Source organism: Grampus griseus (assembly GCF_964374135.1).
Source record: "Grampus griseus genome assembly, chromosome: 15".
NCBI lineage: Eukaryota > Metazoa > Chordata > Mammalia > Artiodactyla > Delphinidae > Grampus > Grampus griseus.
In genome coordinates, this window is record NC_139009.1 from 24,172,121 (window position 1) to 24,186,257 (window position 14,137).

Below are 14,137 nucleotides of genomic sequence, written 5' to 3' on the forward strand. Positions count from 1 at the left end.
AAAGTTACCACTCAGTGGGGGCCCACTTGAGAGGAGAACATTGGACTTTACAGTCTCCGGACCTCCCATCACCACGAGGGTGATACAGGCACAGGGTCAGTCCCGTACCAAACTCAGCCTGCAGATGGCTGATCAGCGGGCGGCTTCTGTCAGGGCTTGCGTACGGTTTTGTGCACAGTAGGCGGGACCACGTGCCATGGTTGCCTGGTCCCATGTGCTCGCCCTCATTCCCAATGCCCTGTCGTCTCCCCTTCCTGCTCTTTCAGATTAGGATCCATAAATCTGAACTGCTCTGAGTAACACAATCCGAGCTCCCGCAGAGCAAGGTCACTGTCCCGAGGCAGACATGTGGCTGATACACTTTTCCTCGTTGTCTTCCAAAGGGTGTCTGCATTCTGTCTAAATCTTCTCTTCCCTTCTTGCTGCAATCCCAGAAGATCACACTTACCTCACGGAAGAAACACACTGGGTCAGGTAGGGAGCCTGGAACTGGACCTGGGGAACTCAGATCCTTGGGGACAGGCTGAGTTCTTCACCCACAACTACCACTATGTCCAGCCCTGTAAAATGCTTTCATTTCTGCCTCTCAGATCATAAAACAGGGTGAACGCAGACTTTAGTCCTGGCCAGGTATCCCCGCAAATCTGCCTGCCCAGTGAATTCCCCGACGCCTCCTCCCTGCAGGTGGGAGCATTCAGAGGCAGTTCCGACAGCTGTCACCCAGATACACCAGCCCCTTTCCTGGCGAGGAGGTGTCCCCGTGTCCCTCTACAGGGCCTCAGCATCTGGACGCTGGAGACCCAGTGGAGCTTCTCAGCCTTCTGCCTGCTCTCTCTTCCCTGTTCTTCTATACATACTCTCCGCCCCGCGAAATAAAATAATCTAATATTTAAATAAAATTCTATCATGTCCAAGGACCAGGGTAAGTGCTGGGGAATTTTAATAGGAATAGTACAAGACTCTGACTTGAAGCTTTCAGGCAGGCAGCAGGGAGTGTCCTGGGTAAAGGGACTTCCAGGCCCCACTGCTAAGGAAGCATCTTCTGGGTACCTCGAGGGGAGGGTTGAGTTCACAGACTCTCAGAGTGAGAAGGCATAGATCTCATCCAGTTCAGTCCCCTGGCTTTATTCATGGGGGAAACCAGGACTCCGGCTCCTCTTAGGCGTGATGGTGATTAACCAGGACTGGTCAAACCCCTCCACGGAAATAAACTGTATAAGTCAAAGTTCTGAGTTGTGCAGCCTAGTCGGGAAGACTGAGTCCACCAGCCTTCCCATACCGCCAACTTACATACCACCTGATCGACCAGCCTCGTTTGTCATGAGAATTTTTACTGTCCTGCTTCTAAACCCCAGTGTCCACAATTCAGTACCCAGAGGCCCAAACAGACACAGAAAGCTAAGAAGCTAACAGCAAGCCTACAGTCTCTCATTTGACGTTGCCTTCAAGCCCCTCTACCCCAAGCCTGCCGGTCTGCTACTTTGGGTGCCAAGTCAATTTCCCGCAGCAGACAGGAAACACGCCCTCATGGGTCTTTGGCACAGCTGGGCCTCCCAGCTTGGAGGTGAGGAGGGGAGGCACTGGGTGAGACTGACCTGCTTCCTCAGGCTTCCCCAGGAAGCAAAGGGCTGGCTGACTCTAGGAAGGCTTGAGAGGCGAAGCGCCTTCACAAAGCCTCATTTTGCTGGGAAACAAAGCTTTCCACATTGCCCCAGGCCTGATCTCTGCAACCCATCTGAAGGGGGCCTGACCAAGGGGATAGCAGGACAGAGGCTGTGTGAAAGGGCTGCTCCGAAGCAGACAGCGGAGGCCCCTCTGGCTTCTCTTCTCACGTGCCAAGAGGTCAGGCTGTAGGACCTCTGACGGCCTGACATTTTGGCACGTGAGAAGAGAAGCCAGGGGGACCTCCGAGCGACAGAAGAGACCACCAGCCTGACTGCCCAGAGGCCTGCCCTCCCCCAGTGTGAAAGCCAGGCCAGGCCATGGGAATCTGCCAGGGGAGAAAGGTTCTGGCTGTAGGGTGTTGAGTGTTCCATGACTTCCTGGCGGGTATGCCTAGGGTGAGCCCGGGTGAGGGCGGCAGGGTGCAGGTGGAGGCCTCCTCCCTCTCCACGGGGTGCTTTGGGACGGCTCACGGCAGCAAGAAGCACAGACGGGGCAAACTGCAACATCACAGAGCCCCTCGTGTCTACCTGGCAACAAACGGTTTCCCTGGCCCGATTCCTGGCACTGGGCGCTGCACAAAGCTGGCCTGCTGTGGACCTGACATGACTGTGGGGAGGGGTCGGGAAAAGTACCTGAAAAGGCGAGTGTCTGGGACCACCCGGCTGCTGGCAATCCGCTCGCTCTCCCGCTGGTTGAAAGCATACAGCTTATAGGGGTCATCACCGACGCGCCACTTCTTGGCATTCAGGTACCGCCGCTCATCAAACTGGTCCCATAGGTCATCCCAGTCAGCATCCGGAATCTGTGTGACATGAACAGGAAGTCTGTGAGGACGGCTCCCGGTCCTCTCAGCCCCCCTCTGGCTGTCAGTGCCCAGCCGCCAAGACCAGGCTTGTGCTGGCGAGGTTTAGCTCAAAGATACGGGCAGAGGTAGGACGTTAATAAAACCATGAGCAATAATAATAACAACAGAATGACGATGACAGTGACAGCTACCATTTAACGAGTGCTGTGCTCACATACCAGGCACTGTGCTAGGACCTATATACTCTCATTATCTCGTGTAGTTCTCAGAGCAGTTTTAGGAGATGGATGTCGTTCGTATTCCCACTGCACGGACAAGGAAGCAGGCTCTATAGCCCAGGTAGCTCGCTCCAGATCTCACAATTAGGACGCTGCAGGGCTGGGACTTGGATTCTAGAATACTAACCCCAGGGGCCACTTCTCCAGGGTAATTTGAGACACTTGGTGAGAAGTGCTGGCACAGTGGCTGGCGCATAGCAGGTGGTACACAGTGACTGTCATTCCTTCCTCTGCCACAGGAAGGCGGCGATGAGAAGTAAGCAATCCATCTATAATGGTGCGCTACCCACCAGACGGATGCCTGTGTGTCCCTTTCTTCCTCCAACCCAGGAATCTGGGCTTATTTTGAAGGAGCATCCACGGGGAGCAAGTAATAACCCTCACCACAAGCGAAGACAGTGCTTTAGAATGTATAAGGCGGCTTCTGCATTCACGATACCGTTTCACCCTCCCCAAGACCCTCTGCAGAGTAGGGAAGACAAGCCTTCAGAAAGGTTACTGGCTTGCCTGAGGTCGCCCGGGTGGCTGGTGGCAGAGCCCAAAGCAGAGCTCTGTCTCCTGGACCCTCCAGTGCAGAGGAGGTGAGGGGATTCACACAGGGAGGCGACGGCTCCTGCCCAGAGCCCAGGCTGCCACCTCTGCTCTGCCCACCCCAGCTCTGCAGCCAACAGAGACTCCACACAGCCAGCAGGAGGTATGGGCTTCAGGGCCTCAGCACAGTGGATGCTTCCCTTGATAGCCACTGCCTAGTGGGTACTAGTGCTGACCTCGCTAGGGGAGAGCTGGTCTGTATCAACGAAGCTCAGACCTTTCAGGTGCATCAAAGCCAAAAGAGTCCTGTGCCAGGAAGAACCTATTGACCAGGCTCCGACCTGGACCACGAGGGCTGGAGCCCTGGGGCTGGCATCGAGGGTGAGATGTTCATTCATGTGTTACTGACCCTCCTCGCTGTGCAGGTATCTGAAGCTGCCCGGGTACCGCCCATCCCATCATTGACCAGGATGCTCTTCTGCACTCAGGGCATCTAAACAGGAAGGCCCAGGGCAGGTGCTGCTGACAGCAGTGCAAGCGCTCGGCCCACATTTGGCAGGTAAGGGGGGCCGCTCGCCCACATACACATTCATCTCAGGCACCACTGCATCTTATCTGATAATTGATCTCTCCCTTTCGCTCGCTCTCTCTGTTATCTCCTTTTGAAACAGCATTCTCCTGCTAATAGCACAAAATGAAGCACTGGAAACCAGTGATTTTTATCCAATAATTGATTTTATTAATGTCCTGTGATACTGCTGCTACATGGGGGTATTTGTGTGGGGGTGGTATGAAACCCCCAGCCTGGGCTGTGTCATGTCACAGCCTGAAAGATGTCACCTGTGCTTGGAACATGACCTCAGGGCCACCCTGACATCCCATTCTTGCGGGAAGGGCCACAGCGCCCTGAACCATCTCCAACTGGCTCATGCCCCACTGAATTCACTGCAAATCTCAAAATAAGTTGTGAGCCCCTACAGTGCTGTGTGCTGGGGAGGGGAGATGCGGAGATGGAAGGCCCCTGCCCTCCAGCGGGCGCAACATTGTAGAGACACCTGCATGAAGACACCTGTAACAGAGGAGCGAGGGACATGGGAACGGCTTCCCAGAAGCAGCAGCAAATGAGTTAGGACTTGAAGGATGAGCAGGGATTTTGCTTTGCTTAAGGGGATATGGGGAAGGGAAGTACGTGTGCAGTGAAAATCCAGATAAAAGGCAGAATGGCTCAGGGGAGGAGCATCTTTTCAGGGAATGGCTAGGTCAGAATGGGGAGGTCAGAGTGTGGACTGCAAAGAGAGCAAGAGTGAAAGAAAATTCCAGAATGTGGCTGGTCCCGTATGAAGCAGGTCAGGGGAGAGTATCTCTGGCTGCATGTGCAGGATGGAGTGGAGGGGAGAAAGCTCCTCGAGGAGACCATCTGGGAGGCAACCTTAGCACTTTAACCCGGTGGGAAGGGAAGCCTGATGGGGCCCAGGTGTACAGTTCCATCCATCAGCTGGAGAAGCAGGTGGTGGGACAGGCACCGTGGGGAGGCACAGGGGCTGGAGTGAGGGCTCTCGACCAACCTCTAAGTCTCATCCCAATCCCTACTTTCTATTAATACCAGACCAGGCTCAGGGCCAAGGGGCTACAAGTTTGGGTGGTTTGCTCAGCCTGGTAATCGCCACCCTAAGGGCAGCTAAGCATCCCTGGCATCTTTGGAGATGGTGCCGTGAGCACTCAGCTGGCTTCCAGAAAGCCTAGAGCCAGAGCAGCAGCCAGGCCGGCAAGAGAAACTGTCTGAGCAGTCCGTCAAGGGCATCCTCGGAGGGGACCACGCCCTCAGACGGTCACGGGTGCGGAGCTGGTTCCCACTCTGCTGCACTGGATCCACTGGGGGGATCTCCCTGTACTGGGAGCTTGGTGTTTCTATAATGATGTCTGGATGTATTAAATAATGGTGAGACTGTGTTTAAGACAACACTACCATTTGAATAGCAACCTCTATTTTATGAAGCAGGTATTGCAGGTACCTGCTACCTTGCAGGTATTGTCACAGAATCCTCACACAACCCCCATTTGGACAGGGAGGGGTCGACTTAGAGTGGTAAGGTGGCTTGCCCATGCACGATGGCTAGTAAGTGAAGGGACCCCCGACTGAATCTCCCTAGGGCCTCCCAGCGCCATGGTCTGTTCTGTTTATCATGGACAGAACAAGGGGCGTCCTCTCTGCTGACGATGAATGGGCAGAGAAAGACCCCCCTGGAGGAGTGGAGTGGGGGACATGCCCGCAGGAAGGGCCAGACACTCCTGCCCTGCTTGCCCCCAGAAGAGAGTTGACCGCGGTCCTCCCAGAATTTCTAAAGGGGCAGCGACTTTGCCAGATACTTCCAGTCCTGATTTGGAGCTGGTTTCCAAGCTCTTCAATTTCGCAAGTCCCCACATCTGGCCTCTAAGGGCCCAGGGCATGTACGCTGTACCCATGCATCGGATTCCTCGCTTCCTGGCTCATGTGAACATCGAGAGAGTTTCTGAACAGGCGCTTTCACCTTCGCAAGCCTTCCTAGCACAGGAGGTGAAATGCTTTTCCACAACAAGAACACACGCCAAGGAGCCCCCCCAAGGGCCCACCCCAGAGCTGCGCCCACTGCCACGTGGCCCCCCAAGCTGCTACCACTTGACTTTCTGACCGGAATTTATTCAATCTCGAGTGTGTGTGTTTCAAAAGAGGAGTATGAGGCCACAAACAAAAACGAAGACCATCTTTTAAGTAGAAACTATCTGATTAAGCCAGCCAACCCCCTGGCCAAGACCAGTGCTTAAATAACTTGGCACTAAAAATGAAAGCTCGAAAGCACCTCTGTTAAGTTGCTTCACTTCTTTCCTCTCACCACACTTCCATGAGAAATCATGAATCCCCTTCCCTCCATCCTCCCCTGGCCTGTTTTCTCTCACTCTGGTTTCAAGCTGTTCAAGCTGATTATTTGGCTCAAGAAACATGGGTGTAGCCTTCCCTTCTGTTAGGTTTTGAAGATGCCTCTATTTTCCACTAATGCTTTTGTCTCCCTCCCTTCTTTCCCCAGCTTGGTATTACTAGTTTTCTCTTATTGATCTAAGTCTCTTCTTTTTCACTTTCAAATGAGAAAATCTCTAGCCCTTGCTAAGGCTTCCATCTTACTCTGAACTGCACCTGATCCTTAAGAGAATGTCTCAGACTCACCCTATAATAAACAGCTAACACCTTGGGGGGCTCTTATCATGTGTCCTAAATATTTACATTTAATTCTCACTATAATAGATATCAGTAGTACCATTCCCATCTTATAACTGGGGAAACGGAGGCACAGAGAGATTGAGTGACTTGCCCAATGTCACACAGGTAGTGTCAGAGCCAGGATTGGAGCCCAGGCAGCCTAGCTCCAGCTCCCATGCGCTCAACCATTAGGTGCCTCAACCTTAGTACATCCTCACTGCCACTTTCTTGGGTTACCTTCGAAGATTATCTATGTGTTTCCCACCATTTTTTGAGGTCCAGTTCTTTCTTTGCTTAGAGATCTTCCTCCACACAAGGATGTCTGTACCCCCTCTCACCATCCTCCCGCCCGTCCTTCACTCCCCATTCTGGGCAGTCATTCTCCTCTCAGCAGTGGGCTTCATCCTGCCAGCCTAGGGCAAGAAAGGGGGAACTCTGCAGGCAGATTCCTGCAGGAAGATGAGAATGTGAGAGACTAACACACACAGAAGGTCATAATTGAAAAAAATGATATAACTGATACTTTAAAGATGATATAATTCATCTATCCACCCAATGTTTTAAACTCTAATGTAACATTCCACTGGTGGGCACCCCACAAGTCAGGGACAGAACGGTCCCAAGAAGTCCACTCCAAGCTTCAAAGGACTGTAACTTCTAGAAGTTTTCTTCTAATTTTGAACCAGAATTTGTCTCCTGGTAGTATCTCCCTTTGGGGCCTGGTTTTATCCCCAGGGATATTTAATGCAAATCTGACCTTTCTTTTTCATACCCTTTAGATATTTAATGGCAACTATGTGTTCCCCGGGTCTTCCAACCCCCCATTATATAAGACTTGCAACTCAGAAAAAACGACACAGAGAAGTGCAAAAGATCTACCAAAGGATCAAGAGAACAGGAGTAAGTGAAGTTGGGTGGGGTTCATCAAGGAATTCAAACACCCTGGAAACCCTTCCGTATGTGCAGAACGAGAAGGGAGACATTGCTCATAATACAATCTAACTTTTATATGCAGGCTTCCTAGACGGAAGCTGCTTTGTTGTGCCTTTGATAAGGTCCACCACCTACTGGGCACACAAAACTACCCATCCCAGCTCCCCTGTCAGAACCTCAGAGGGAAGTAGTGAGGGGGGGGTAACCCAAATGATGTCTAACCCTTACAATCCCAATATACAACAGAAAATTGTATCCCCAATCTCCAAGTGAGGAAACTGAGGCACGGGCAGGATTAATTATTTGCCCAAGTTCACACAACTGAGAAGTGTGCCTCAAGGCCTGTAGACCCAGTTTCTATGCTAGCTGTGCAGCCTGGCGTCCACATCTCCACGCATCCAGGCTGCTTCCAGGACCGCAGCCTGTGGCTTCCCAGCACCACCCCGAGTGCCCCTGCCTTCTACCCGCTGGAACCGTCTGCTTATAGCACCACGGCAGACCAGATACTCGCCAGGACCTTCATGCTGAACTACAGCTAGATTCTGCATAAATAACAACAAATGTGGTGAGGTTTTTTTGAAGGTATATTTTGTTTTGTTTTATTTTATTATTTCTATTTTTGGGCCACGCCCCACGGCATGCGGGATCTTAATTCCCGGACCAGGGATCAAACCTGTGCCCCCTGCCTTGGAAGTACAGAGTCTTAACCACTGGACCACCAGGGAAGTGGCACAAATGTGTTTTTTAATGCATTACTGGGCTTTCTAGAACGAAAATCTTCACCACAAGAGGAGAGGTGAGGCCAGGGAAAATACAGGGCCTAAAGCCAGAGCTGGGATAGTTGAATGGTAAGTAAAGATGCGAGGCTGCCCCGAGGGCAAAGGTCATTGAGAAAGTAAAGCCAGGCTCCTAAAAGGTGGGGTAACTGAACCTGAGTCTTCCATAATTAAGGTCGAGGAGTGGGACTAAATGGTCCCAGATCAGCTGTAACCTGGCTCCCAGCAGAGACAAATATAAATACTATCTGGAGGAAAGCATCTCTAAGGTAGGCTCCCAGGATTCCCATGTAGCTCACCAAAAGACGGAATCACAATAAAAAATGACCAGACACAGAGGGAACAAGTCCACTATAAGGGAGAGGGAGTGGAAACTATAAACAACGTACTCTGATCCTCCAAGTAATCCAGACACAGAAATTACAGATACAATATAAAGCATGTGTAGGTTGAAATGTGGAATAAAAAATTAGGAAAGAACAAAAGTTCTTTGTAAAAGAACCAAACAGAATTTTTAGAAACAAAAAAGTATAATAACGATTGAAAGACAAACAGAAACGTTTACAGTCTTCAAAGCATTTTCACTGGAATATCTCATTTGTGTTAACCCCATGCAGGTGGCAGGCCAGTTAGGTGGTTCCCATTTTGCAGATTGGAAAACTGAGGCTTAAGAAAGCATAAGAGCTTGCTGGAGACGACTGAGACTCTAACCCAGGACTTCTGACCTCAAAACCAGTGTTCTTTCCCCATCACCAGATGTTTCACTCATCCACGGGGCCACTGTGTTCACCCTGCTAGGCAGTCACAAAAACGCAGGAGGATCTGCCCACCTCTGTACCGTTCTAATGTGCATCCATCTGGGAAGTGACCTTGTTTTTCCAAGGGCCAGTCAAGAGAGGACAGCAGAATCCCTCATCACACCAGTACAGCTATGTAAGTCCTACCTGGTAGGAATGGTCTGGGAGAGGAGTGACTGCCGGTAACACACTCCCCACAGTCTGCAGGACCAACTCAAACAAAGAAGGAGGGGCAAGCCAGCCCTTCACTCACCCATCTGGGCTCATGACAAAGGAAAGAGCCGCAAACTCCTTCTCCCTCATCCAGGGACAGCACATCAATTATGGATGATTAGATAAGATCTCCATTTCAATCTTTCCACCATGTATTATCACCTCTTCCTCTCACTGGAATTCTGTCTGGGGAGTTATTTAACTGATGTGCAGAAATCTAAATTTAATTTATTATGATCTAACTCACTTTAGAAGCCAAATTACCCTGCACTGGAGAAGGATCAAGTCAATATCCCACTTGGCTTTCTATTTATCTTCTGCACGGTTTTCTCTTCTTCTCTTTAGGATTCATTTTATCTCGGGTGCTGGTAATAAATTTAAATTTTCCTCAGAATTAGGCAATTGCTCCTTCAATGTTGTAGTTTAATGGCTAGTATTAATTATATGAAAGTCACTTTTAAAGAATTTGATAGATGGAATGGGCATATAATAGAGGAGGAAAGGGCTATTTCTCAGGCCAAATGAGGTAGCAGATAACTCATCAAGGATAAGTTTACTTTTCTATTCCACCTCCTTCTGTCTTTCTTCCCCACGTTTCTTCTCACCCCCACTCCCTCAAGAGCCAGGTGCCTAGATACTGGGTCTGCTGTGGCTTCTCTGAGCCACTGGGGGGTCTTGACAGTCTGGATACCACAATGACTCTACTGCTGGCTTTAGTCTCATTTGGTCTCGGACAAGAGACACCACCACCTAGTCCTCTCCTCCCCGTCATTGCCCAATACACACACTGACCACCTATTTTCCAATTGCACATCACATGCAAATACAGCTTTGGGGGATGCTTCGAGCTTTCTGGAAGAAGAAAAGTTCTGATAATTATTATAATTGCCTGAAAACTCCAACTGTGAAATATAATGTGATTAACAGGATGGACAGAAGCCCAGCTCTTGTTTCTGGAATAGGGGAAGAGAAAGAGTCTCATGCAATGTGGGCCTTATATGGAAATTAATTCGCTTGCTAATTAGCATGAGAGGGAGACGCCAGGAAAGTATAAATCAGCGTGACTGGGCAAGAAGGTCTGGTCCCCCTGCACGTGCCAGGGTGAGTGAGCCCCAATGCTACACGTCTGCTCCCTTCCTACCCAATGCCCTATACATTCCACCACCAAAGACCAAAGCCAGGGCTCCTTTATGGAGATGGGCATCTCACATCACTTGTTTGCTTGAAGAACACCTCCCAGTTGCTGGTGGGCATGAGGATTAAAAGAGAGCTGGCCCCACCCGCATCATGGATTTCTGCATCTTCTTTGTGTTCAAAGATGGAGCAGTAAACAGACCATGGGAACATGAGAAGCCTCTGTCCCTTTCAGCTCTGGAACCCAGAGAGCAAGAGATCAAGTGGGGTTGGGAGCCAAGTAACCGAACGGGGCCCAGGAGGAAAAGGATTTGGTGGACTGCATGGTGGCACAAGGAGGGTGGTTGTGCCTGTAACCAGGAGGCTGGCGCTGGAGGACACCAGGCATGAAGAGACGGAACCTGTGCTCGGGAGGGCCCAAGGAGAGGGCCTGGACCTAGGGAGAGGGGACCGGAAGTTAGCTCAGAAAGGGAGGCCTCCAGCTCAACAGAACTGAAACTCATTGTTTCTGGTGTGGACAGCTGAGTCGTCTTGGGCACAGGGTCACCTCCAAAGGCTGAGGTCTGCCAGGGTGACACTGCAGCCATCTCTCAGGGCAGGGTTGCAAGGGAAGAGGAGGGCATTCCTCCTGGGATGGCCCAACAGTGTGGCCAGAGCGGCTGGTAAGAGTCTCACTCACTAGAAGCAGGAAAAAAACAAAACACTAAAAACGAGACTTGAATTTCCCAGTGACAGAAGAGGTCTCCCTCTTCACCTGTACAGGGCCAGGAAATATCTTAAGGCATCATCAGTAATCTCGTTAGCCTCAAGGAATAGCTACGGAGGCAAGCAATTTTCAAGGGGCCCGACTGAACCAAGGTGTGCAGCAGGGGTCACAAATGAACATGCCTTCAGGGTCACCGAGAAGAGAAATTGAGCGAAGAAGACCTTACAGGTGCCAAACAGTACCTGCCTAGTGACACCGCCTTAAACCTCCCCTTTGGGTGAAACAAAATACACCCATGGGGTGAGTCTGCAGGCTTCCAAACTGTGACCCAGAGACAGTAATGGGGTAAAAGGCAGAGGGTAAAGGAAAGGAGGGAAGAATGATGGGAAAAGTGCTCATGCTACAGGCATCAAGCTTTTGTGACTTCTCTTCTCTTTCAAGGGGCCCCTTGTACATTTCAACTCAGTTTCGCCCTGACAGACATGCAGCAGCAAGAGTGCTGATGTGTGGGAAGGTGGAGATGGGCAGAGAAGGGGATGCACATCATCAGAGAAGATCCTGTAATTCCTGTCGACGGTCCCATAGATGCTAAACGAAAACAGAAGTCAGGAAAGCCGGTCCTGAGCCTGGCTCTGCTCAGCGTGCCCTTTCAACCTCCTGTGGTCGGTTTCTTCCTCCACCCCAAGGGCAATATGAATCTTTACCCCACACAATTTTACCGTCCTGGATTAAGTCTCAGAAATGAGATAAGACCCGAAAATTGCTCTGCAAAACATAATGCAAATGTAACACATTATTATTGTCAACATTGCTGTGGTTACTATTATTCCTTTTGGGGACTGAATGCTAATGGGGAGAAAAGTTTACAATTTTACGATTTACAGTCGGCTAAGCTACATTTAGCTTCTTCCTTCCCTGTGGCAGAAATGTGACCTGTGACTGCATCCTCAGGTGACTGGGTGCACCGGCTTACTGTCCGGCTGTGATGAAAGAGACAGGCCATGATCAGTGCTGATGTCGCCTGGGGCTCTGGAGGGCTCATCCACCCAAAAGCCCCACCTCAGATATGGGTTTGAGCACAGTGCCGTGCAAACGACACAACCAGAAAACTACTTATTAAAAAAGTAATACATAAGGTCACTGCCAGCTTGGAAGGCTGGAAACAGCTCTGTGTGGCCTCTGTGCTAACTCCCTTTTTTATGTGTGTGAAGGTGGGGTCTGGGGCAGGCACAGAGGCTGTGCTGGGTGATTCTGGGGGGAGACCTGGGGATCTCAGGGGTGGGGTCAGAAACCTGAACCTGCTTGAGACCCTAAGGCTCCCATCAGGCCAAGGAGCCTGCTCCCTGCTCGACTGCTGGCCCCTTTCCTCCTCTGACACATTAGCCCCAGAGGGTCTTCTCCAGGCGTCCTGGGACTTGGCTTCCAAGGGCCGGAGTGGCCAGTCCTACAGCTATCCTCACAAGGAATATGTTCGGCAAGGTTTGCAGCTTCCCCAAATCTCCCTCTAGGTTCTTCTTGGGCAAAGGTGACCGTGGAGTAATCAAGATGGAGACGGCTGTGAGAAGCCAGGGAAGAGGACCGACTTGAAAAGGTGATCAGTTCGCACACTGGACATAGTCACTCAGAACAGCAATCACAACTAATTGTTTTGTAGCATTTACTGCGTGCCAGGCTCTGTCCTAAAGATGTCACTCATTGAATACTCGGAACAAACCTGAAGCAGGTGCTATTATGAACCCTATTTTACTGAAGGTGAAACTGAGGCTTGAGGAACTAAAGAGATCAGCCGAGGTCACACTCCTAGTAAGTGCAGATGCTGGGATTAAACCCAGGCAGGTGGGCTCCGTCATATCCTTTACTGGGACCTACAATGGCAGAGGGTCATTCGTGGAAAGAGGCTTTCAAACCCAGCTCCTGCCTAGAGAAGGATGGAGGAAGGAGGGGGGAGGAGGTGCCCGCCAGAAGCCCCGTCATACACTTTCCGCCGAGGCTATCCTGGAAACACCTCCCCTAATCCATAGGTCAAAAGGTGCTAAACTGGATTTTCTGGCTAGAAGGAGTTTCAGAGTCATGTCCCCTAAGCCCTATCATTCATTCCCCAAACGTGACATTAGCAAGAAGCCTCTAGCTCTTGGCGGAGGAGAATTTGTTCCTCTCTTCTCCGCCTGCCTCCGAGGTGCCGGCTAGATCTCCCCAGATACTGTGTGCAGGCAGGGCCCAGAGCTTAGCGCATTTTCTATCCGCTCTGTAAATAAGGTGACATCCAGATACCCTCCAGCTCCCTCAAAACTAGGTCAGCTGCTGAATATGCAGGTGTGGGGTTGGAGTGAATAACTCTGAAAGGGCTTTATCTCCCAGGACTCCATGGGGGCTGCTGGCTGGCTTTCAGTGAAAGGGGCTCTATTATGTCAAAAGCAGACCCAGCAGACATCACGGCTGCTGAATCTGGGTGGGGGCAGGATGCCCACCTCTGCGAAGGGCAAATTTAGTGCTGCGGGCAACATAGCAAGTGATAATGGCAGTGGGTTGAAAAACTGGGAGAAACCTTTACGAGCCTGTCCTAAATACTGACCATCTTTACAGCCTGGCAGGAATCTCGTCTATGGCATCTTGCATGAACTATAAAGAAGGGATTTATAAAGCACTTGCTTTTGCAAACAAGACCCACAGGGGCATCTCTCTCACCTTAGGAAGCACCAATAATTGCTCCCCAAATGACGTGCTCGTCACCAACCATTCTTGTCCATTCGTTAAAGCACCTGTGGCATGATCCCTTCTGCAGGTTAATCCTGAACTGTGTGAGGGATGTCAAGTGCTGGAGTGACATTTAAAACACCTTCTACCCTCATCTGTGTCATATTTAAGACTCCACATATAAGTGCTGTCATATGGTATTTGCCTTTCTCTTTCTGACTTATTTCACTTAGCATGATAATCTCCAGTTGCATCCATGTGGCTGCAAATGGCATTATTTTGTTCTTTTTTATGGCTGAGTGGTATTCCATTGTGTATATATCTCACATCTTCTTTACCCATTCCTCTGTCAATGGACATTTAGGTTGTTTCC

The 14,137-nt window shown here is 50.5% G+C and overlaps 1 protein-coding gene across 2 annotated transcripts in view; it reads right to left on the reverse strand.

The window, feature by feature from the left end:
- The window catches only part of GALNT14 (polypeptide N-acetylgalactosaminyltransferase 14), a gene marked incomplete at both ends in the record, with an annotated part of 222,972 nt that overhangs the window by 87,437 nt on the left and 121,398 nt on the right, over positions 1-14,137 (reverse strand). For both annotated transcript variants that reach the window (XM_082672353.1, XM_082672354.1), the window contains one exon: positions 2,298-2,467. In XM_082672353.1, coding sequence (XP_082528479.1) covers positions 2,298-2,467 — 170 coding nt within the window. The remainder of the gene's footprint in view (positions 1-2,297; positions 2,468-14,137) is intronic.